Raw genomic sequence first — 26,040 nt, forward strand, 5'->3', positions numbered from 1 at the left:
TGGACCCCTGGATCAGACCCAGGAAGCAGGGTCGGGCTGCTTCCTGGGCACACATGCAGCAGAGAGAAGCCGATGGCCTGAAGGACTGTTCCTCTTGCCTCCCGCCTCAGCTCACGTGCTTCGCATGTGCACGCCCTGCACACTGAGGCTTTTGCTGGGCGGCTTCCTGGGCACAGGGGGCTGCCTCCCATCTCAGGAGATGTTTCTGTGTTCTTTCCCTGACGTGTCCCCCGCCCCCTGCCAGCGTGCTGCCCCTGATCCCAGCAGCCCTGAGCATCGACAGCCGCCTGTACTTGCCTTGCTGCTGGATGTCTCTCCTGCCTGTCAGACCTGTGTGCCTTTGGCTTGTCTGCCTTCCTCACTAGAGTAACGTGTAGGCGTGGGGGACACTCAGCATGTCACGCAGCCCCCCGCCAGGAGGGACTCAGGAATATTCCAGTGCACCACTGCAGAGTGGTTTCTTTTAGACACGCTCAGTGTAGGAAACAACTCCTGGATAAAATGTGATCCTTAAGGTAGAGCTGGTGTGCCCCTGTGTAGAATTTGTGTTAGTCTGATAACACCACGGTTGGGTGAGCAGGGCAGCATGGTTAGAAGTGGCCTTTTGAACGTTCTTTTGTTGCAAAGATTTCCCTGGTCTGGGCTTGAGATCCTATCACATTTTCTTAAAAAGATTTGTGTCTGTCAGCACTCCCAATCCACGTTGTGTCTGTGGATTCAGCCAAGTAGGAATTGAAAATATTGGAACAAAAAAATTAGCATCTGTACTGGACTTGTGCAGACTTTTCTTGTTGTTGTCATTTCCTAAACAACACACGGTGATGGCTGTTGATGCTGCGTTTCCATGTGTCAGGTCTGTGAGGGCTCTAGAGGGGAATCCAAGGGTGCCAGTGCGCAGGCTTCACGCACAGACCGTGTCACGTGGGTGTCTGTGGGGTTCCAGGGACCTGTCCCCCTAGCTGCTGAGGGGCACCCATGTTCACCCAAAGGAGTGCTTGCCTCCGATTCCAGAACTCCATGCACACGTGGAGAAATGATCCTGCCATTTTCTTTCTCTCTCTTTTCTGAAAATAAGTTTCAAGTAGCTTCCAAGGAATCATGTACCCATTCAAGTATCTACGTGACAACAGACATTTCAAATCCACTGCCGAGTGCTGGGAGTGCAGCACCATCTGTCTTCTCTGCAGTCTCACAGGGGAGGCACTCATTCAGCACATTATTGTACAAATAGTTATTAAAGGCCATGGTACGAGCTGCAAAGGGAAATAAGGAAGGGAGAGGGCAGGCCACCCAGCACATCTGTGGCTTCTGCTTCTTCAGTGACTAACTTTTAAAAGTGTCCCAGGTTGCTTGCAGCCAGAGCCACTGGTGCTCAGACTCCACAGATAGGAGGTGGGAGGAGGGGCTGGGCTGGCCAGTCCGGAGTGGCGTGCTGTGCGCTGAGGGCCTCCCTAGCTTAGTTCATCAGAAGATGCTGTAAGAACTTAGCAGAAGGGCTCTTCTGTTCTGTGAAGGCACCTGCATCTCAAATCATGGTCTGATCTGAAGCAGGTCGGCAGTGGCGGAGGAATTGTTGGCTCTGCTGAGGTCGTGCTTCACATGTCGCGTCTCAGCTTACTCTCGGCGAGTTCCTGGGGGAGTGGCCTTTGCTGCCCCTCGTGCCATCTCCCGCCAGTGTGGCTCAGCGCGTCTAGGGGTTTTAGGGCAGAGGCTCTTCTCAGTTGAGGTTCCTGCAGAATTGTATCTGAAGCCACATAGTTATTACATGTGGGGACTCTAGAGTCAGATAATCAAGGGTTCAAATCCAGGCTACAAACCACTTGGGCCCCTTCCTTAAGGCATGGTTTCTTCCTGTGTCTCTGTGTGTTGGGGGGAACTTTAGCGGGAGACACTGACTTACCTCTGTCTCTTTGGGGTAACCCTGACCTAGCAGGTAAGATGGGCAGCAGCGCCTGTTCTGAGGAGGTGTGTCAGGTGAGGTCACAGGGCACTGGCTTGCGCAGGTGCTGCTGGACAATCAATGACGCTGAATCCTGGTCCTGGGGTCACAACTCAGAGAGGGCGAGAAAACTGTGCTGGCGCTGAAAGGACCCCTCTCTCTCTGCTGGCATTTCAACCAGTACTACAGAACAATCATCATGTAACCTAGGAGACCAACTTTGGAAAAAAAAACTTACATTTTCAAAAATTCAGCTTGTAGATTAAAATTGTAGAAGGGAGTTATATTTAGAAGTGAAAATGTTCAATTTCTTTGCGTCGTAGCTAACTCAGAGCTTTCTAAAACCTGGAGCGAATTTATTCTCTTGTGTTTTGGAAGGTGTATGAAGGATACTGTCTGGAAGCAGCCCAGACTTTGGCAATGACTGTGGGGTTCCTTTCTCTTGAAGCAGCCTATTGCTTTAAAACAAACAAACAGGAAAATGAAACGCTGGGAGTACACACATTCGGATGGCGTTCTTCTCTTGGCACTGCCATTCTGAAAAAAACACAAGAGCTTCATTGTGTGAAAAATTAATCTTTAGCTTAAAGTTTGCTCTCTGGTTACGTTGTTTCCTTTGAAAGTCCTTGAGCAATGTGTCCATTTGCAGTGAAATGAAGCATGCTGGGGCATTCTCAGAGACGTTGTGGCTCACACAGCCATATCCCCAGGGGACCGGACACCTGGTTTCCTTTGATTCGAGGGTTACTTCTAAAACAGCAGTCACCGTTTACCATTCTACATCCTTATCTAGTAATAACTCCGCGTGCTAAGATGATGAATCCCAGCCTGTGCTTTTGTCGGGGTTGTGTGAAATTCTCCCTTTCCTGGTAGCTGCCTTGAGCTGTCTCTGTGACCATTCGCGTCAGTTACTTGATAGCAAGACCACACTTCTCCCAGTAGGATGCAGTGTACTCCTGGGTAGAACAGTCCAGTCGCAGTGGAGCCAGGAGTGGTTGCTGGATGGATGTGTGGGTGGGGTGGGCCTGGGCAGTGTGGCCTCCACAGTGTGTGCTGCATTCATCTGAATGCCGCTCTTGGTTTTTCTTTTTGAAATGTGGTAACCTGCTATTGGTGGCCTTTGGTTTAAAGGTGAGCTTGAGCCATACTTTGCTGCCAAATCTTCCAGGCGTTTAAAGGAATTATGGTGCTAAAGATGAACATAGTCTGCATATGGTTGCAGGTGGCTAGAGCAAAACAGATCATCACCAACGTGCTCCAAGGTCACGGGGTTTTCTTTGGAGTCTTGTCAGCAAGCAGCAGAGCAAGTCGTGAGAAGCTTGACGTCGCTTTTTGGTCTGATCTGCCAGCTTCCGGTTTCGGTTACATTTTCTGCATGTTTGTTTATTGAACCAGAAAAAAAAAACAAAAAACAAACCACAACTTGGGTTTTCTTCCTTTTGCTCTGATCGGTCTGTTTCCTGACTTGCAGAACACTGCTGAGCCTGTGGCAGCCACGGAGTCCCTGGCCGAGGTGCCAGAACACGTGTTGCGAGGACTTCCTGAGGAAGTGAGGCTCTGCCCGTCTGCCGTGGACAAGAGCCGGATTGGTGAGTCTGTGGTCACGGCGCCCAGCAGGTGGTGAGGAGCAGGTGGCAGCGAGGCTCCCTGGGGGGCATGAAGGGTAGGCAGCAGATTGACCCTTGACCAGAAGACTGTGCATTTACTGTAAAAGAAGACACACACACACACACACACACCCTTCATTGCCCCATGGAGTGGCCTTCCCTGCTCCCCACAGCTCGTCTGATCATGTTCCTCTAGTTGTTGCATTGTTTGGGGGTCGTACTTTCCTTCCAGTTTGTCTTTAAGATTTCGGGGGCCATTGGTAGAGAGCTGTACAGGTGATGCCACCTGAGTGTCTGCGACTTCTAGCTGGAGTTTTGCTGAATGAAAGGTGCGCTTGTGTGTGCTTGGGCTTGTTTGGGGGCCTCATCTTTCGACAGAAGACTGAGAATATAAATTATAAACCTTTGGTCAAAATACAGCCTTGGAATATCCCACATTTGTGCCCCCCCCCTTTTTTTTTCAGATGTCCTTCTGATAATCCAGTTTATAAGGATATGTGTGTGAATAAATTTATAATAAATTCATTTCCTTATTTCTTTAAAATTATTCTCATGTTTATTTATATTATTTATCTAAATAGCATTGATTTGATAGCCCACCTGAATTGGTTTGTTAGTGGTGTAATCAAATGCAACTCAGAGCAAGCTTACTGAAATCTGAATGAGACTGATCCAGTCTTCAATCCCATCGTGTTTGCATGAGGAGCAGGAGGCCAGGAAGGGAGGGACACCATTCCAGCTGACCCTACGTGCCAGTTCCCGTGGCTCCGGGTGGGACATGGCACCTGCCCCATTCCTGGCTGCTGTTCCATCTTGCCTGTTTAATTTATAGTCAGTGCACGACTAATGGAAGCAGTCCTGTGAGTGCCATGGCTGGGCATATCTTCTGGTCATTGTCATCTCTGGAAAGCGAGTTGTTCCTGCGTTGAGGACAGGGTTTTCTGACTGGGAGCACGAGACCTTTAGAAATATTTGTTCACTTGTTCACACAGCTGTCCTCCTCCCGCCTTTTTTATTTTTTTAAGATTATTTTTTTCTTTCTTTTAGTTGGAAAGGTAGATTTACAGAGAGAGGGAGAGATAGAGAGAGGAAGATCTTTTTTTTTAAAGATTTATTTATTTTATTACAAAGTCAAATATACAGAGAGGAGGAGAGACAAAGAAGATGATCTTCTGTCCGATGATTCACTCCCCAAGTGAGCGCAACGGCTGGTGCTGTGCTGATCCGAAGCCAGGAGCCAGGAACCTCTTCCGGGTCTCCCACATGGGTGCAGGGTCCCAAGGCTTTGGGCCGTCCTCGACTGCTTTCCCAGGTTACAGGCAGGGAGCTGGATGGGAAGTGGGGCTGCCAGAGTTAGAACCAGCACCCGGGGCATTCAAGGCGAGGACTTTAGCTGCTAGGCCACGCTGCTAGGCCCGAGAGAGGAAGGTCTTATATCTGCTAATTCACTCCCCTCATGGCTGCAATAATTGGAGCTAAGCTGATCCAAAGTCAGGAGCCAGGATCCCCCTCCAGGTCTCCCAAGCAGATGCAAAATACCAAGGCTTTTGGACCATCCTCTGCTGCCTTCCCAGGCCATAAGCAGAGAGCTGATTGGACGCGGTGCAGTTGGGACACGGGCTGGTGCTCATATGGGATGGCAGGCGCTTACAGTATAGGATCAATTGATCAATTGATCCATTGCTGGCCCCCCCAGCAGTATTCCTAATGCTCTTTACAAATAGCTCATGACCACTGGACACAGGCTGAAGTCTCTAGAAACATGCAATGAGGAGCTTACAAGTTGTTTGAACTTCACTTCATTCTGACTTTTTTTCTTCAACTATGTGTTTTTCAAATATTTGTGATTATTCAGTATGGATGGTTTTACATGTAAATTTAAATACAAATGTAACATGTTCTTTCCCAGCCATGGACTACTAGAATAGAATAGGTTGTTTATAGATAATCTGGAAAATACAGAAGCACATAGAGAGGAAAAGTAGAATTCCCCTGGAGAACCTGGTGGGGTTTGACCTTATCTCATGGATTTAACAACATCGTCTTGCTTTTAGGCAATCTAGTTCTTAAACTATTTTGTGAAACTGTGCTGATTTTAATGCTTTTAATCTTTCAGGTAAACACAATGCATTGAAATGTTGGTTTTATTTTCTAGGTGTCTGGGCCACTAAACCAATTTTGAAAGGCAAAAAGTTTGGGCCATTTGTTGGTGATAAGAAAAAAAGATCTCAGGTTAAGAATAATGTGTACATGTGGGAGGTAAGAGTGGATTATGGCTTCTTGTTCATTCGAGTTCTGAATAGTTTGAAGAAATTATTATCTTGTTCACTCAGAATTTGACATTTTAAAATAAGCCTCCATTTTGATATGTTCTTTTAAATCATGGGATTTCCCTAGATTGCTATTAAATATGGTTTTGTGTTTGCAAACTGTGTGACTACCTCAATAGTGAATGTCAAGTCCATCTTTATGTTGCCATGTCCATGGTGCTTCACGCCACAGCTGAGACTTGGACGCCTGGCTCTCACGCTTGCAGTTACTCAGCCAGCAAGGAAGCTGCAGACACTGCTAGGCCCTTCCTTGTGATGATTGAGGCAGTCTCTCTGTGTGTGGAATATTCAGAGTTGGATATATTTAGCACACGGCATACTTCCATGGGGCTTTCCATTTTCAGAGGCTTTCCATTCTATGGATTTCATGTTCTCCCAAAGCTGCTGCAGTACGGGCCAGGGCCCTGGCCTCCTCCGCTTGGAGGTTGAGCGGGCTGAGCTGGCCTTCCCTGGGCCCCACCAGAGAGGGGCACAGGTGCAGAACTGGGATCTGTCACTCTGACAGCTGTGAGCCTATAAGAAACTTCCCCTGTCACGGAGAGTTCTGCTCTTGCCTCCCACTCTGTGACTTTGAGCAAGGGCCCCTCTCCCTCCGGGTAGTGAAATTCTCAATTTGAAAAAATAGTGCTAATAATGATATCTCGTTGGGATAGTTGTGAAAATAAGTCATGTTCTTCCCTTCGACATCCCTGGCTCAATGAGGTTGGTGCCTTCTACAAGTTCCCCGTGTTCTTAGAGGAACTCCGAGGTGTGGCCCTCTAAAGGAAGAACATTCCTGTAAGATGACCTTAAATGAACTTCCATCTGCCCTTCGCACGTTAGCATAGAAAAGCCTAAAAATCAAACGTGGCCAGGCAGTGCAGGGTTCTCTCCATCAGGGAGTTCTGGGGTGCTTGTATGTTGCACTGACATTGCTATTTTTGTCAGTGCTCGGTCCTGTATTTCTTAACCTGAAAATGTTAGGCTTATAGTAATTAGGAACTTCTGTTTCTTGTAACTTACTAGTAATCCAGGGGGCTTTAGGAATTGAGGATTTACCAGGGGGACCATTGCGTTGTATTATGTCACTTAGCTGCTTTTGAAGAGAAAGGGCTCTGTATTTGTAGGAAAAGGTGATGGAAATTACTGAACAGAATGCCTGCATCGTTGAAAGTGTCGTAACCACAAAATTATGTTCCAAAATAAACAGCATTTTTTGATTCCGCAAGTTTCCCAAGAAAAGTAAATAATGTTTTCTATCCGGTTAGCACTAATCTTGGTATAGTAATGTCAAGTGACCAGATAATGCTTACTATAGTTCCGTGTGGTTAATGCTGAGCTTGGCCAAATACCATTAATAATAAAGCTAAATCTGTACTGCCTAAATCTGTGCTTTGTCCAGCATAGTCATTGAGCGTTGCTGAGAATATTGTATAAATTATTCATAGCATCTAGAGTCAATTAAGCTTGTCACATTGAAATGTATGCATTGTATGGTTTCATAATAGCTTGTTGAAAAATTATAATTTGAAACTATGTCATGGGCTTGATTTTCCACTCTGTTTCTTCCCACACAGAAACACACACTCATATGTAGAAAGATTATACTATATGTGCTGTAGTACATATCCACACGTAACTTACACATTCACATACATTGCTACAGTTTACGGATGCTTATGGTGTTGTTCTTTTTAGTCAGCCTTAAAGGTTCAGTTGCTGTCAGAGTTGATTCTTACTTCCTGTAGTTAGAACAAAATTCCACATCTCAGAATAGTTGTGGATCAATCATTCAATCAGTCGAATTGTATGTATGGCAGAGTACAGAAGTCATAAAGTACACATTTCTCCTAAAGAGGAAAATTAAAATCCGTTAGCATTAAGTATGTCATTAATTTATTGCATCCTGGTCTTCATCCATCGGAATGCTGCAAGAAGGCAAGTGACAGAGCAGGAGTAAAAGAGAGGGCACACTGAGCGTGTGCTGGTTCTCTCCGCAGATGCCCAGGGGCTGGGGCAGGCCAAAGCCGGGCCCCACGCACAGTGCTGGTCCTTGCATGTGAGTGCAGGGTCTCAAGTGCTTTGACTTTGTCAGTTGCCTCCCAAGATCCATTAGCGGGAGACTGGATCCAAAGTGGAGAAGCCAAGACTCCAAGCAGCATTCTGTGAGGGCTGCAGGCCTCCTCCTAGCTGACAGCCTCACCCACTCTACAGTGTTTCCTGTCTGCAGTAATTGCTTTGTGAAAGACAGTAACGCTTTCCATGTAGCTGTTCCTTCCCTGGTACAGCCCAGCCTTCTCAGAATCTTGCATCAGAGGGATGAGTTCTGTGTAATCCACAAACCTGTGCTGATCCATCCTGGTCACCCAAACGATCTAGTTTTCATCAGTTATTTTTGGTGTTTTCTTGTAGATTCTCACAAATTCTCTCTCTCTGTCTCTCTCTTTCTCTCTCTCTCTCTCTCTCTGTCTTTTGTGGGAGAGTCCGGACTCGAATTGGCACCTGTGTGGGATGCCTGTATCGTAGGTAGTGGTTTAACCACTACACCACAATGCCAGCTCCCAATTTTTTCAGCAATATTATAGTTTTTGGTGTAGAGATCTTTTACCTTTTTATTTATGTTCTGTTTTGATTTTTTTTTAATTTTGATAATCTTACATAGTTGATTAGGACAGAAAGGGTCAAGGGTTACAGGAAAGTGGGTAAGACCATTGTTTCGACACTAATACCTTTTTTTTCTGTATCTGGGGTCAGGGGAGAAACAAAGGGAGAAACCCCACCCAGCCTCCCACCCATCCCCGGTCCCCGATGTGAGGCATGCTCTGAGGATCCTGATCAAGCAGTTTTGATAGTTCAACAGTTCTAATTGCTGCCAATTTCACCGTTCCAAGCACGATGAAATCTCAGAATCCACTGGCTGACTTAGTCTCTTCATGGTTGGGATTCTGAGAACAGCAGTTCAGTTGGAGGAATCTCCAAAGAAACTTCGTCTGAGGTGATCCCAAACCTGATTCTTTTTATTATTATTATTATTGTTATTATTATTGGTTACATTGCATTATGTGACACAGTTTTATAGGCACTGGGATTCCCCCTCCCCTCCCCAAAACCCGCCCCCCCCCATGGTGGATTCCTCCACCTTGTTGCATTACCACAGTTCAGATTCAGTTGAGGTTCTTTCATTGCAAGCATCTACAAAGCATAGAGTCCAGCATCTTATTGTCCAGATAAGTTCAACGGTTTCTTGGGGAGACCATCTCTGGTCTGAAGATAGAGCCGGCAGAGTATCACCCCAATCAATTAAAAGCCCTGACATTACATCAGTAACAATTTATAACGTAATGGAATTAGCTGACATGGTATTGAGTAACCAACATGTTAAAAGAGAAAAAAAAAAGAGTGCAAGTTCTGAACCACATCCTATGACTTCTACATTGACATTTCAATTATTAGTTTATATACAACCGGGTTCTATACACATTAAAATGGCTATAGATTACTATTCAGCTGTCTCATGTCTATTTTCATTTTAGTATTTAGCAGTTTATAGTGTTGAAGCATGATTTTGCAGAACCTGGCTGTTTTTCGGATAGTCTAACTCTATAACTCTAACAAGACATATGTCAGCAGTTTAGGTGAACAGTTTTAGGAGGGGTGTGCAGAGAAATCTTCAATACCCTAGTGAGGAGTAACTAATCTTTGTGTCCCACCCAGTGAGTTATAAGTACATTCCCACTGCCCGTTTCCTGTCTGTTTCTAAGCTTTCCTTGCTGTTCTCTATCTATTCTAGGTTTTTTTGTTGTTGTTTATTTGTTTGTTTGTTTGTTTTGAGGGGTTCCTGGAGCAATCCTGATGGTCATTATGAGAGAGGGTGGGGACCCAAAGTCGAAACCAGGCAAGGACCAGAGAAAGCTCCTCTCCCTAGTCCCGAAGGAAGTTTACTGTTCTGTTTTTGGAGACCACTCAGTGCTCCTGGTTGTCGTTCCAATGACCTTGGATCTTGTAAGACAGGATTTGGGCCAGATCTGATTCTTGTGTGTGCTCCCCAGTACAGGGTCCAGCACCATCTGTCGCCCTATTCAGCTTATGAACATTCTGGTCATTGTCAATTGCTGGGTCAGTTCTGTTTCCAGCCCTGTTTCCAGTTCTGTTTCCACGTGAACTGATGGGTGTTGCAGTCCAACCCAATCCTGCCCACCTCATAATTAGCCCTCATGCAAACCAGTGGTAGCTGCAGCCTAGTCAGGTCAACTCCCCATAACCCCCACCAGGCCTGCCCTCTACCCTGGTTCCCATGCATGCCAGTATATACCACAGACTTGTTCAGTCTGCCCCACATCCCATTTAGCTTTCGTGCATGTCAATGGGCATTGAAGCCTAGTTCAACCCAACCAGCCCTACTATCTAGTCCACACACATACTAGCAGGAGCCTTTCTGTCTAGCCACCCCTGCCCCTGTCCTGGTTTTCATGCTCTCCAGTGGGAGTGGTAACCCAAGAGGGAGGAGCCCATTATTTCCCTGCTAGGCCACTCCCACTCCTGGATTATGCACTCTCTAGGTGGTTCTGGAGTTTAACCTGACAGATTTAGCCCCCAGTGCCAGCCGCTAACAACTGATGCTGTGGCAAAGCCCAGCCAGCCCTCACCCACTCTAATTTATGCTTGCACCAGTCAGAATTGTCAGCCCAACCTGGCTTTTGCCTGATCTAGCTCACTTGAGGCCTACAGGTGTTGTAGCCCTGGCTGATCTGGTCTGCCCCCATCCCAGCTCACACTCTCCAGTGGGAGTAGCTGTCGAGCAGGGGAGCCCACATTCCCCGTGCCAGCTTTGCCCCCTCACTCACTGGTTCTCATGTGTGCCATTTGGGTGCTGCGTCCACATCTGGTACGGCTCACCTCGCCTTGGCTTTCTGTAATGTGCACCGGTATGTGTTGCAACCGAACCTGGCCTGACCCACACTCTGTTCTGGTGCTCGGTTTCTCCAGCGGTTGATGTGAAGTGGTTCAACCTGGTCTGCCTCTGACCTATGTCAAATGTAAGACAGTGGGTATTTTTCTCTTGCCTGCTTTGGGTTGCTCCCTATCGTGGTTCTTGTGCTCACTTGCAGGGACTATGTCCCGACAGATGAGTTTCCCAAGCTCATCTATCAGAACCTCTCCCTATACCAGATCTTGCACATACTAGTGGGTCCATGGACCAGCCCTACTTAGTCCACCTCCTGTCCTGGTAGGAACAGTGGCCTTTCCTTGCTGGTATTCAATCCATTTTGGTTCTTACTATTGGATGTTTCAGCCCATCCAAGGCTGGTCCATACCCAGACACTGCTCACACATGGCTCAGTAGGGGCAGAGACCTAGCCTAGTCCGTCCTGCATCTAACCAGGTTCTCCAGAGCCCCAGATGGTGCTGGAGTCTAGCCCAGTTAGGTGCACCCAGCCCCAGTTCACACTTGTGCCAAGAGAGATTGAAGAAATATCCAGACCAGAACACAGCCCCCACTCTGGCCCCCGCACTCACCAGTGGGAACCCTAACCCAGCCAGGGTATACTTTCACAACTCCTGAACCAGGTCTATTCCCAGCCCTAGATAACATGCATGCCAGTGGTTGCTCTGACCCAGTTGGCTTAGTCCCTCACCTGTGTCAGCCTTTGCCTTTGATGCTGTGACCTAGTATCCCTGGCTCATGCAGACCAGTCGGTGTAAGATCCTAGCTCGGCATGCCCTGTGCTCCATCTTGATTTCTGTTCTTCCTTGTGAGTTAAGGTTTGCTTGGCCCTGCCCGGTCCGCCCCCTTCCAGTTGCAGCTTGGCCCACCCCACATCCTGTTTTAGGATGCACATTTGGGTGCTACTGCCTTGACCTGCCCAGACTGTTGTCGGTTCCTTTACCCGTAAGTGGTGGCAGGGTTCCCTGGTCACACCTAGCTCAGCCATCACCACCCAAACTTGTGAGCTAACCAGCAGGATTTGTATTTCCACAAGGTTGGGCCCACATTTGCCCCACAGAAGCTACTCCTGCACCTGGTTCTCTCTCATGCCAATTAGTGCCTTGATCCTGCCTAATGTCACCTATCCCCTGTTCCACCAATCAGTCAGGTACTGGTAGCTAGCCCTGCCAGACAGGCCCCCCAGACATAGCTTTCGTGTGGACTGGCAGTCAGTGATGCTCTAGACTAACAGCCCTGTCTCAGATTCCCCTGTGGGCTGGTGAATCAGTCTGGCCCAATAGATCCTATGGCCTCTTCCTTCCAAACCACCAGGTCTCAGTCCCCACACTTGCCAGAAAGTTCCATGACCCCATTGCTGAGAATCACCCAGGATTCATCTATCACCTACACTCACACTGGCCTTATCCATGGATGTCCCTAGGCAGCAATTACATACTCTAAAGATCCCAGAGCTTGCCACTGGGCGGCCAGCAGGCAGATCCTGGCGCCAATGCCCAAAGCCTAGGACTTGGTCACCACTGTCAGCAGTGACCATGGACTGAGTCCCCAACGTTGGGTTCAGCCTGGTTGGTGCACCCCTTACAGCAGCCATTCTGCAGGAGGCTCCTTTCGACCCAGCCAAATTCTCACACATCTCTTAAAAAGTTTCCAAGTAATATATACTTATTTAGAGTAATATTATTTATATACAAACACATGAACAAGAAATTTCAGGATCATGTAAACGCCTACCGTCTGGGCATAACCACTGGAAGTGCCTTTGTCATCTTCATGAACATGCTGTGAACTCATCGTCTCTGCCTTTTTCTCCTCTGTCACCTGCACTAGTACATCTACCATGTGAAGTAATGTGTGCAGTCTGAGAGTATCTGTTCTAACTACGTTTTTACGTCATCCTTCCATATGGCTTCATAGAATTCCATTGTTTGCCAGGCCTCGGTTGGATATTTCAGTAGTTTTATCATGATTATTAATAATAATTCTTCAAAGTATAAAGCTCACTTTACATACATAAGTGTCAACTTGTCTGATTGTCCTTTTTGAGATATGAGAACTTTAGAGAGATTGTGGAATTGAAGTTAATTTTTTTAATTAGCATTGTGTAATAGGAACTATTATATCCAGAATTAAAGGTACAATGCAATATGCATCTCTAATTCCAAATCAAAGCTGGATTCCCAGTGAAACTGGTAGATATATCTTGACAATAGGATACTGGGCTGTCTGCCATTATCCATACTTACAATGTCAGGATATACTTAAATAGCAAAATGATGGACTTATGGCTGCTTATGAAGGACTAGATTATTGTAATAATATAGGGAAAATAAGTATGGGGAAGGAATTTGGGGAGAAGTAAGGGAAATCCAGGAGCTATGCAATTGTATCATAAAATTAAAAATAGGGCCAGCGTGATAGGCCAGTGGCTAAATTCCTTGCCTGGCACTCGCTAGGATCCCATATGGGTGCCAGTTCATGTCTCAGATGCTCCACTTCCAATCTAGCTCCCTGGTTGTGACCTGGGGAAGCAGTTGAGGATGACCGAAAGTCTTGGGACCCTGCATCTGTGTGAGAGACCTGGAGGAGGCTCCTGGCTCCTGGCTTTGAAACAGCTCTGGCTGTTGTGGCCACTTGGGGAGTGAACCAGCGGGTGGAAGATCTTTCTTCCTCTCTGTATATCTGATGTTCCAATAAAAATATAAAAAGTTTAAAAATTAAAAAAATTAAAAATAGAAGAGAAAAATTTTAATTAGAATATTGCTTTTTAAATTATATTTATTTATTTTCCATAAACTTATACCCCCTCATATGAATACATTCAAATGTACTTATACCAAAACAATTTGTAGTTCCATTTTCCATACAATTCTTTCATTTTTTTTAAAATTTAACGTAAGCAGTCACAACTTTTTTAGTTTTTTTTTTTTTAATTGGAAAGTCAGATATCCAGAGAGGAGAGACAGAGAGGAAGATCTTTCATCTGCTGATTCATTCCCCAAGAGGCCCCAACGGCCAGAGCTGAGCCAACCTGAAGCCAGGATCCTAGAACCTCTTCTGGGTCTCTTACATGGGTACAGGGTCCCAAGGCTTTGGGCTGTCTTTTTCTGCTGCTTTCCCAGGCCACAAGCAGGGAGCTGGGTGGGAAGTGCAGCAGCTGGGACCAGAACCAGTGCCCATATGGGATTCTGGCTCATGCAAGGCTAGAGGACTTTAGCCACTAGGCTATTGCACTTGGCCCCATAAAATTCTCTTTCAAGATCTAGTTATTTGAAAGGTAGAGTTACAGAGAGAGGGGGAATGACAGAGAGAGAAGTGAGAGAGAGAAAAAGGGGCAAGGAATTAGGTCATCTTCTGCTACTTTTCTCATGCTATTAGGGCACTGGTGGAAGTAAAGTTCCTGGGACACAAAGTGGTACCTTTATGGGATGTTGGCATCACAGGCAGGCAGTGACTTTGTTATGCCACAACACCAGCCTCCCATAAACTTTATGAAACTCCCTTCTGAATTTTTAGAAATAGAAACATTAAGTCAAGAAATTAGACGTATTTCAAGCTTTGACAGGATTTGTCCTCCTTTCTTTCTAGACTTTCAACACTTTCCCAGTGTTGGGTTTTTTTTTTTTTCCCTCTTTTTTTTTTTTTACTAGTTTTAAAATACCTATGCCTATCACTGAAAACTGCTAGTTTACCGCTTCTGTGTTTTTGTGCACTGAGACATATGTGCATCAGAAGGAGGAAGGATAGAGAATCATGTATCAGAAATCCGTCTCCGTGTAAATGGAAGACATTTATGTAATATAAGGTTCTAAAGAAGTGGAAACGTTTTGAGTCAGTCAGCACTATTATGATTAAATACTAACAAGTCTAGCATTCCTTGCTTTCTCAGATCGTGTAAGTTAAATAATTTCTAAGTTAAAATTGCAGTCAAAGCACAAAGGCCAAGCTGCTCATTTTGCAGACCCTTCTTCCAGAAAGCGCTACTTCGGCCTCACTGTTGACTGTGAGCAGCACTGGGAGAGAGGTCTTGAGAGAGCACAGAGCCAGCGTGCCACCTGCTCCAGGTAGTCCTGGCACGGAGAATGAGTCTCACATTTTAATTTATTTGTCAGTTTATTTTAAAGGTTGAAGGACAGAGAGGATAGGACAAAGGCAAGTGAGAGAGAGGGAAGAATCTTCCATCTGTGGGTTCACTTCCCACATGCTCACAGCTGTTGAGTTTAGGGCATGCCAAGCCCAGGAGCCAGTCTAGGAGCCTGGAGCTCCATCTCGGTCTGACACATAGTTCGCAGGGAGCCAAGGACATGAACCATCACCTGCCACTTCTCAGACACGTTAGCAGAGAGCTGAGCTGAGAGCGGAATAGCCGGGACTGGAACTGGCACTCTGACGTGGGATAAAAGTATCCGAGTGGAAGCTTGACCCACTGTGCTATGACATCTCCCCCAGTTTTGTTGGTTCTTTGCATACTTTTGTCCATGAGGCTTGAAGATTTCATTTTGAATGCGTATTTACATGGTCATACGTGCTACAAATTTAATTTAGATTACTTCAGAACCATTTCAAAACAACTTGGCTAACTTGAGTGGGAAGTGGGTGTTGAGACTGCGTTCGGTTTGGCCAGGAGTTATGCACAGTTTCTAGGTAGTGGTAGAGACAGAAGGCAGCTCAGGCGTAGACAGCTCGCCAGCCCGAACCTGCTCCTCCACTCGGGCTGCTGCTCTCACGTCAGTGATGGCGGAAACGAGGGGCCCAGATTTGGATCCTGGTTCCAGTTTTGGTGACTGGACTCTTACTAAAGCTCTGTACCTTTTCTAGGCTTCCTCTTTTTTGAAATGGGCCTAATAATATTTCAAAGTCACGTTGTAGATCCTTAGGCTAATTGAGACAGAGATCAGGCACCTGCCCAGTGCTCAGCGGGGCGGGACTTGTTTCACAGCTCTTTCTGTCCCAAATGTGGACTTGGAATCTGAAAGTGAGTTCGCTGAAAGTGATCTTATGGCACTGTGTGGGCACCATCCATCCTTGGCCATGAGGCAGGCCTTGACCCAGCGACAGTGACTGAGCATTGCTTGACCCTCCTGAAGGGCTCCAGATGGATTGCTCCGTGTGCTCAGGGTTGTGCTCAGGTCAGAGGCTCAGCTGCCTGTGCATCATTTCAAAGGGGAAGGTTGTGACTGGCTCGTCTCTGGCTCTCCTCTGCCATGGCAACTGTGTGTATGGAACCTTTGTGGTAAATTTTCTTTTTAAAAAAGATTTATTTATTTTTATTGCAAAGTCATATATATAGAGAGAGGAGGAGAGACAGAGAGGAAGATCTTCTGTCCGATGATTCACTTCCCAAGTGACCGCAATGACCGGAGCTGCGCCGATCAGCAGCTCTTCCAGGTCTCCCATGGGTGCAGGGTCCCAAGGCTTTGGGCTGTCCTTGACTGCTTTCCCAGGCCACAAGCAGGGAGCTGGATGGGAAGTGGAACTGCCGGGATTAGAACCGGTGCCCATATGGGATCCTGGTGTATTCAAGGCTAGGACTTTAGCAGCTAGGCCACGCCGCCAGGCCCCATAAATTTTCTTGTAATATCCAAAATGTTGTCACATTTGGAGAAAGTTCTGTATGTCTCTGAAATTAATTTGATTAGAAACCAAGGTTAGACAGCCTATGAAGGGACTTGTGCTAAGTCACATTTCCATCTGAGTTCCTGGATTTAGATTACACTCAGGGTGAAGATGAGGAAGCAATGTGCTTTGCAGAAGGTGCGCACATGTGATGGGGAGGGCATGGTACTTCAGCCGACCGTGGCTGCCGTCATCCCAACTTCAGTTTTCGCTCCAAAGACTAACTGCTCTCACAGCAACGTGCTTTGTTTGCTGTGGATTATCCTACATCAGTGCAAGGAAGTGGGAGGTTCAGCTAAGTAAAGGGAAAAGCATTCCAGATTACCTTACTTCTTAGAGAAAAGGATTGTTGACAGTTCTGCCTATTTACTTTCAGATTGTGTTTCTTTTTAATATTCCTGTGTGTGAAGCAAAATGATATCATTCCCATCCTTTCTATAAATAGCTTTGTGAGTCATCCATACATTACGAACATCTTTAATGTCTTAAACGTGTTTCACATCTGGCTATCTTTTTCTCCTAATTGTAGAAAGAAAATTCTCGAGTGATAGCGAAGAATGTTGCAGAAGATACAAGGCCTCCCGGGCAGCAGTGTGGGTGGCTGGCGCACACGGCAGTACTTGCCAGCGTCTTGCTCGGTGCTGCCTGGACAGGCTATCATTTACTGGGCTGGCCCTGTGTTGTTTCCGTTCAGACATGGATCAGGACTGGGGTAAACCCCACTTCTGTGAACATCTTGGTCCACACATCTAGGTGTAATTACCCAGTGATCTCATCAGAATAAATCCCTGTAAGGAACTGGCTAAAGTATACACATGGGTTAGAGACTTCCTTGGTCAAATTCTGCTAAATTTCATCTGAAAAATGTATGCTGATTTGTTCTCTGATTACAGTATATGTGGAAAGTCTTGTTTCCCACACCCTTTCCTATTTTTTTTTCTTAACTGACTGCTTTTTTTTTTTTTTCTATTTTAGTAGGTAAAAGTAGATTTAATTTGAAATTGTTTTTTTAGTTAAGCCGAGTATTTAAGCAGTTATTTTTGGTCCATTTGAAAGGCAGAGAGAATGAGTCAGAGAGAGGGACCCTCCATCTTCTGGCTCACTCTGAATCAATGCCCGCAGCAGGGCTCGACTGAGCTAGGAGCCTGGACGCCAGTCAGGGACCGAAGAATCTGAGCTGTCGTCCCAAATTCCTCCCGAGACTGCCAACAACTGGCAAGAAGCTCCATCTGAAGCCTAGTGGTTGGGATTCAAACAAGATACTCCCTTACGGGATATGGGCTCCCCAAGGAGTGGTTTAACTGCCATTTTGACTCTGTCTGTCTTCATATATATATGTATTTTTATGAGGTTTTGTGAATGTATATTCCTCTGTGGTTAATTACTTTTTCATCTATATAAAAAATGTTTATCTTTAAAAAAACAAATCAGTATTTTCTCCATATGGGTCAGTCTGACTTAGGAGATTCCTTCAGCCCTTTGAAGCAGAGTGAACTGTGCAGAAATGAACTGGCTTGGCTGGAATGCTGGACCTGGCACGCCTTGCTTTCTGCAAAGTTTAGGTCGACCTGAGCATCAGGAAGTCCCCACACAGGCTGCTGCTCTGAGGCAGGTGGAGGGGCCTAGGCTGCTGACGTCCATCTGTGTTGGGCCGTGCTCTCTAACCTTGGTCAGTATGTGGATGGGAAGCAAGCCCTGCAGCCACAGGTGGCTTGCTAACCCAGAGCCCAGGAGCAGTTTCTACTGGAAGCATCCCCCTAACCCCTGTGACAGGGCATCCCCTACGGGCACCAGTTCGGATCCTGGCTGTGCCACTTCTGATCCAGCTCCCTGCTAGTGTGCCTGGGAAAGCAGCAAAAGATGGCCCAAGTCTTTGGACTCTGCACGCATGTGGGAGATCCAGAAGAAGCTCCAGGCTCCTGGCTTTAGACCTGCCCAGCAGTTCTGGCCGTTGCAGCTGTTTGGAGGGTTGACCCAGTGGGTGGAATATCTCACACTCTGTAAATCTGTCTTTCAAATTAAAAACTAAATGTTTAAAAATATATATACTGGGTGTGGGGAAGTAATGCCTATATAAGAAAAAGTAGGGACTCTCGGTGGGCAGTGTTCCAGGACTATGTAGTTCATTTTCTTTCTTTTTTTTTTTTTTTTTTTTGCTATGCTGACAAACATGACAAAAATAGCCTGTAAACATTCTGTTTTATTTTTAAATTGAGAGGGAGACAGAGAAAGTGTAGGAGCTCTAGTCTGCTGATTAATTCACCAAATGCCTGCAGTAGCTAGGGCGGGGCCAGGTTGAAGCCAGAAACCAGTTCAATCTAGGTGTCCCGTGTGAATGGCAGGGCCCCAGCTCCCTCCTAGCATGTGCCTTAGCAGGGAGCTGGAGTCTGATGCTGGACATTGAATCTAGGCAGTCCGATATGAGCTGCAGGCTTCTTCAGCATTAAGCCAAATGCCCATTGCTAACCACTTACTAACTAAATCCCTTGGAGATACTAACACAGTAGTGAAATACTCTTTGGTGTTTGTGTGTGCCTGTGACACAGTGGGTGCTCTTCAGCTGCTGATTTTCCTTCATTCATCCCATAGTTGGTTGTTGTTAGCTTACTTTATACCAGGCACTGGCAAGGTGCTGGAGGTAGGCAGTACGTGAAAAGGCCAGCCTGTTTCATGGTGGAGCTATAATGGATGAAGCTGCATGAAGCCACACAAGGAGGAGGTCAGTTGGTGAGACCACATGTTACAGGAGCCCCAGGGCTGTGTGCTGGGCGCTCAGGGAAGAAGAGGTTTTGCCAGTTTTGCTAGAATGGTCAAGAGGGACTGAGGAGCAGAGAAGTCGAGCGACCTGAAGCTGAGGCCATCTTGACTACAACAAAGCAGGTGGAAAGTTTGCCTGTGCTGAAGGAGAGGGAGTAAGGAACCTGCCGCTTAGGATTGCGTGAACTCACTTATAAAGCCTGCAGCATTACAGCCCAAGCTCCCAGAAGAAGAGAGCAGTGGGAGTGCCCAGGAAGGCAGAGGCCACACCGGGCACTCGCTGGCCTGGGGAACCGGTGTGCCCATGGAGGGGCATGCTCACCCTGAGCAGAGTGGGAGCTTGTTCTTCAGGAAAGGTGTGGTGAAGGCAGGTGACTGTGGGTCTGAGAGGAAAGGTCTGTGAGCTGGGAGCCAGGCTGTGTTTGGGTGGTGGTGGTAGATTTTCTGAAACAGAAAGTTGGAGGCTCACTTCTTTGCTCAGCACATCTTCACCAGTTGGTTTTGGAATGCTGTTTCAATTCCTCCTTGGGGGTTCTGTAGTTTAGTTTTGGGAAAATAAATCCTGTATATGTGCACACAAAGCTCAAGTTACACCCCCGTGCTAACTGGATATTGTTCAAATGCAAGGGTGGTAAATCAGGCATGGCAGCATGGGGGAGGGCACAGGGAGGAACTGAGTTTGGGTGACCAAGGACAGCTTCTTGCAGGGATGGGTTTGTCTGACTCCAGAAAGAGGGGCTGGGTTTTGATCTTTGCTTAGGAACTGTTCTGATGTTTCTGATTGTGTCCGTGACACCTTAGTCTTGCAGATGTTAAGAATCATCCAGGTTTGCAAAAGCATCACATCCTGTCCCACCATAGCCAGGCTCAGGACACTGGGCGTAGCACATAGCCTAGTGGACCAAGTCCCTGGACTCTGCTGGCCGAACTCCCACAGGAAGCTTCTGGGATTTGCCTGCTGCCACACTGCAAATGGTTTCCCTTGGGTCACAACCTCAGAGTGTGGTTGTCATCTTTTCAATGTTCACAGCGGCAGAGCATTCAGGGACATTGTACATGTTAACTGTAATTCTGTGTGTGTCAGGGGAAAAGGACACACACTCAGACCACAGGGTCACAGGTGTCACACAGCTTGGCATGTCAGCTCGCACACCATGCTTGGCCTTTCTCCATCTCACGTTTTGTTTCTGTGAAATGCTTTAAAGAGTGTTTGCAGGGATTGAGCATTGCCTTAAAGGCTGAAGATGGAAGCCGTTTTCAGATGCTCATCTTTTAACCCAGCTGTTTTCCCCTCCCAAGGTCTATTACCCAAATCTGGGCTGGATGTGCATCGACGCCACTGACCCGGAGAAAGGGAACTGGCTGCGCTATGTGAACTGGGCTTGCTCAGGAGAAGAGCAGAATCTGTTCCCGCTGGAGATCAACAGAGCCATCTACTATAAGACTTTGAAGGTAATGGAGCAGGGCTGAACTGCGCACCTTGCCCTTGTTGCTGACCTCAGGGACCACTCCACAGATGGAAGGGTGACCTGCGATGAGCTGTATCCACACACCCAAGCTTCTGGGTTTTAAATACACGCTTGCCACTGCTGTGTGTGTGTCGAGACTGTAAGGTGCGAAGGTGGTGCTGGGTAATTACTGTGTCTTGGTAGTTGCTGATGAGCTGAGTGTGTGGCAGCTGCTTCCCTCCGCCTGCATCCGGGGCACGAGAGGTTGCTTGGCAGCAGATTTTTCCCTAGCTGTGACAGTTCTGCGTCAGCTGACAACAGGCCTGGTCGTCAGAGCAAATGTTGCTTTGACTTAGCTTTTCTTTTCTCTCAGTTTTATTCAGGACATGTTTCTTCCTTCAGCGAAGTTTCATGTGGAGGCATTGTGTGTTGAGAAGGAAGAGAGGAAGGTTAGCTTAGGGCTGCTGGTGAGGAGTGCATTCAGGGCCATGGGCTTAGGCACCCTGGAGGGCTGCTGCGTTTCTGCCACAGATAAGACACTCACTGCCCTTGCAGGGGGCACATTTTCTTGGGAGATTAATCTATTTATCATGCATGATAGTATTCTAAGGAATACTTTACAAATTCTTCCCTCTCTCTCTGGTCACTCCCCAAATGCCCATATTGATTGGGCTGGGCTGAGCTGAGCTGATGCTGAAAGCCAGGAGCTCAGCCCAGGTCTCCCGTGTGGCTTCCAGTGATACAGCTACTGGACCTGTCCCTGTCATTAGGAAGCTAAGTCAGGAACCAGAGCTAGGAACTGAACCCAGGTTCCTCTGATGTGGGATGTAGAGTCCTCAGGTGACGTCTTAACCACCTGCTCCAAGGCTGTGTAGATAGATGGCTGTGCTTGCCTTGAATGGATAACTGCTTGCATTGCCTTAAGGCAAATGTCTGTTTATTTACTTATTTCCATTACATAATGCCATCGATTTAGGGATAGTTGTGGAAAAAAATTGTCTCTATGCAGATAAAAATGCTTGATGAGCCAGCATTTAAAGTAGTGGCCTACTCTGCAGTGTGTTGTGGTAATGTCGGAGCACTAGGCCTTTGCAAGTTCAGTTCACAGGTAGCTGCCAATGAGACCGCCCTTGCCCTTACGTACACACAGTTCTATATAGGAAACATTTCTCTGGGGTAGTTTTCTCCCGAAAGGCTTCTGACACCTTCTCTCCCATCATCTCACGCTTTTCTGCTAGATAATGCTATCTAGGCTTGTCAACTGGAGTTTAAAATTGGATTCAAAGTGTGATTCAAGAATTCATTCTGTTCCCAGTTTATTTAAATTGAGAGTGACATCTAATTGAATCTATAATGTAGAATTATGGTGGAGACCTGAGGATGAAGAAAAGATAGCTAGGCTGGAATGAGTCAAGATTTTTTTCAAGATTTTTTTTTTTTTATCGGAAATTCAAATCTGTAGAGAAGAGAAAGAAAGATGTTCCATCTCCTGATTCACTCCCCAAGTGGCCGCAACAGCTGGAGCTGACCTAGTCTGAAGCCAGGAGCCAAGAACAACTTCTGGGGCTTTCTTGTGAGTGCAGGGTCCCATGGTTTTGGACTATCCTCTGCTGCTTTCCCAGGTTACAGGCAGGGAGCTGCATGGGAAATGGAGCAGTCAGGATGTGAACCAGCACCCATATGGGATCTTGGCGGATAAAAGGCGAGGATTCTAGCCACTGAGCCTTCACACTGGGCTGATAGGTCAAATTCTGAAGGAGTGTGTGCCCAGAGAGATTCTAGGATAGCTGATTAGACTCAGATGTGTGCCTGCCTGACAACAAATTTACTGGAATGTCAGGAAGTAGGGTGTGGAGTAGTGGTGGTGGGAATTCTGAAGCCAGAAGGCCTGGGTTGAATCCTGCCCATCCCATGACCGAAGGCAGATCTGTGTGACCTCAGGCAGGGCCTTTGTCTGGACCTCAGCTCACTTTATGCTGTCCTCAGGTCGGTACAGTGTTGACCTGGTAGTGCTGGGTGGATATGGATAGAGTGCTTATACCCAACAGGCGATGGTAAATGACAGCAAGGTGAAGTAGTGTTACGGTCAGGAGTGGGGGCTCTGGAATGGACTTCCTGGTCAGTAGTGTTGACTTCCAGGTGTTATGGCTGGCCAGGTGAACGGCCTTCCTCCCTGTGTTTGAGTTTTCTTACCTGAAAGGATGGAGGCAGTGCGAAATTAATGTCACGCAGATGTGAACATTGGTGAGCCGGTGCGTCCAGGGTTCTGTGGCTAGGTCTTCACCAGCGCGAGGAGTCAGAGGGACGAGTCGCAGTGCTGCTGCTGTTTCTTTTACCTTTACCTTTGTTCGATGCTTGTGGATTTCCTCCATTTCTGTCCTCTAACAGATTAGCATCCTGTGGGTTTTGTTTTTTGTTGATGAGCCGCCTAGGGAGTACTCTGCTTTCTGGACCTTTTTCTCAACTTATTATCCACCCTGATCACTGGGAGAATCTTAACACTAGTTTCATTTGTAATATGGTTAGCTGTTGTTTGCAGTATGGTTAGAATTCTAGAAAAGTAACGGTAACTTCCTGTCCGTTCATGCATGTCCTCATCCATTTGATGAATATTTACTGTCTACTCTGCACCAAGTACTGCCCTTTGGTAGCAAACAGGACATATAAGGTTCGCCATTTTTTGGAACTTCTGTCATAAGGGAGTGGAAGCAGATAGGGAAGAAAGTGACAAATGGTTTGAAGACAGGAAAATGCATCGAGGTTGACAAGGTAGGAGGGAAGCTGCTTTGATTCCTGTGGGTCAGGGAAGGCGTTTCTGGAAAAAAGGCATCTGAACCCCATGCTTGCGAGAGCGGGGCAGCCAGCCATATAGAAGGCAATAGGAAGAGCAGTTCAGGAGCAGGGGCCAGAAGCAGCAATGGAGTAAGGTCAATTTCAATTAAATTTTATTTTTAAGGCTATAAAACCAAGTGTGGCTAGAGGGAGGGGGTGAGGCTGGCGAGGTGGGTAGTGGGAAGAGCCAGTGGCACAGAGGCCTGTGGGCACAAGTGCTGGAGTCCTGAGTTCATTCCCTCCATGGAGTGTCAAGGCTGAGAGCTGAGCTGAGGATGTGTTGGTAATAGACTGTAGGGCAGCAAAGAGTGGACATACTCTCCTTTAAAGGATCTGCAGACTTAATTCCATTCTGGCCTCATGTGAGAAATATTCTAACCCTTGCTTCTTCCTAGTTGGTCTGGTAGAACTTGAGGAGGATACACACTGACACTCAGACGGAAGAGGAGGGACCACCGTGTGAAGCCTGTGTGAATGCAGGAAAAGCTGCAGGGTTTGAAGTGTTTGTATTGTTGGTGTTATTTCCCCTTTAATGTCAAAATGCAGTCCTGTGCTACATAACATGTCAGCCAAGGACAGACCACATGCATGGTTCTGGAAGACTGTTTGGCTTGTGACACCAGAGCTGAATCAGTTTGTGTTACTTTGTGTTGTATTTTCCACAACAAAATCATCTATGCAGGCTGTTCTCAGAACCAATCCCTACCCTTGTGCGGCCCCTTCTTCTGGTATGTATAAAAAGAGGTGGCTTGGTCTTTTACTCCTTTTTTTTTTTTAAGATTTATTTATTTTTATTTGAAAGGTAGGTTTATAGAGAGAAGGAGAGACAGAGGGATCTTCTGTCCCATGGCCCCAGATGTGAGCCAATCTGAAGCCCTGATCCTGGAGCTTCTTCCAGGTCTCCCACGTAGCTGCAGGGTCCCAAGGCTTTGGGCTGTCCTCCGCTGCTTTCCCAGGCCGCAGGCAGGGAGCTGGATGGGAAGTAGAGCAGCTGGGATTAGAACCAGCGCCCATTTGGTATTTCAGCACCTCAGATGGAGAATTAGCCTGCACCAACCTTCTCTGTAACTTATTTCAGCAAAGATTTCCATTTCCTTTATTTACAGACATAGTTTTCCTTGTAAAAGTGAGAAACTGTAGAAATGCTATGTGTGCAGAAGAAAAAAGAACAATACAGAAGAAACTCCTTGATTTTAAAAAATGCTATTTTCTTCTTCCTGAGGGTCTGGTTTTTGTGTAGCTATCTCAGTGTAAGGTTGCGATGCATACACCTCTGCAATAGAATAACTCTCAGTTGCTAACACCGTGGGAAGCTGCTTAGCAGCCAGCAAGTGAAGTTCCTCCTGACATATTGCTGCTTCATCAGCCCATGCGCCTGTTGGCACGTTTCACATTAGATTTATGATGCAGACAGATTCTGCTGTGTTTTCGTAGTGTGTACTTCGCAGCAGCCCGAGTTAGCCTGGGACAGGGACCCTCCCCTCGGTGTTCGTGGAGGTCTCCACTGAGGCAGGCTGCTGGTACGTTGGCACGGCTCGGGTGATGGCAGAGGCCTGCCTGTGGTGAGCTCAGCTCTTCATCTCCGGGCCGTTCCGTGCTGTCTTCCCACTGGTGTCCTGGGTACACTTTTTGGATTGGGAATAAATTTGGAATATATTTGTCCTCATGACTATGCACCTTCTTCTTTTCTTTCTTGCTTGGCCTTCATTTAAGACTACATATTTCTGAGGACTGCAGTAATTTCTAACATTAATTGATACCACCATTTCATAAACATATGTCTTACAGCAAACAGTGTATGTTTCAAATTTATATTCCGAAGTCTGTTCTGTCATCAGAATGACAAAGGCCTACTTTAACCATTAATATCATGTTAAAGTATTGATTTAGGTTTAACTGACTCAAGAAGGGAATATATTGGTTCAAAGATAAACAAATGGCAAATTTTGTCCAGCCTTGGGGAGCAAAGGAAACTGACTTTTTACATTTTGAAATATTAAAGATTATTTTGAAGTCTGGACTATATGAACAGTTCTGCAGAAAATGGAGTGCAGGGACTGTATTAAATCAGAAGGAAGCTGAGAACCCATTTGATTTCTTTTTTTGTTCTTATTTCTTTTTAAATTATTATTATCATTTTATGATACAGTTCCATAGGCCCTGGGATTTCCCTTCCTCCCTCCCCAAGTCCCCTCCTGTCCACAGAGTTCCCCTATATTATTATAATAGTACAGTTCTTCATAAACAGTCATGTGTCCATCATTATGGCATGGACAATGGCAGTCCAGCATCTTATTGTCAAGATATAGTTAATGGTTTCATTGGGAGTCCATCTTTGATCTGGAAGTAGAGATGCATACTACATTGTATCCTCACATCTGGATATGATAGTCTCCATTACACAGTTACTATACATCCCCTTAAATGAAAAGCCACAATACAAAAACACCAACAGGAAGAAAAAAGAAATGAACAGCACCATGAAGTCACATATTATGCTATTGAATGACTAATGTGTCGCTGAAGAAATGAAAATCAAGAACCTTCTTAAAGAAAATGATGCTACTGTATGATCTATGAGTCATTG

At 46.4% G+C, this 26,040-nt stretch overlaps 1 protein-coding gene across 2 annotated transcripts in view; it reads left to right on the top strand.

Annotated features, from left to right (window-relative positions):
- PRDM2 (PR/SET domain 2) overlaps positions 1-26,040 on the top strand; it is a 103,625-nt gene that overhangs the window by 11,857 nt on the left and 65,728 nt on the right. For both annotated transcript variants that reach the window (XM_040987939.1, XM_040987940.1), the window contains exons 2-4: positions 3,411-3,528; positions 5,702-5,805; positions 20,473-20,625. In XM_040987939.1, the coding sequence (XP_040843873.1) occupies positions 3,411-3,528; positions 5,702-5,805; positions 20,473-20,625 (375 nt within the window). The remainder of the gene's footprint in view (positions 1-3,410; positions 3,529-5,701; positions 5,806-20,472; positions 20,626-26,040) is intronic.

This window comes from Ochotona curzoniae, unplaced genomic scaffold (assembly GCF_017591425.1).
Source record: "Ochotona curzoniae isolate NIBS_2020 unplaced genomic scaffold, NIBS_Ocur_1.0 contig_4792, whole genome shotgun sequence".
Classification (NCBI taxonomy): Eukaryota; Metazoa; Chordata; class Mammalia; order Lagomorpha; family Ochotonidae; genus Ochotona; species Ochotona curzoniae.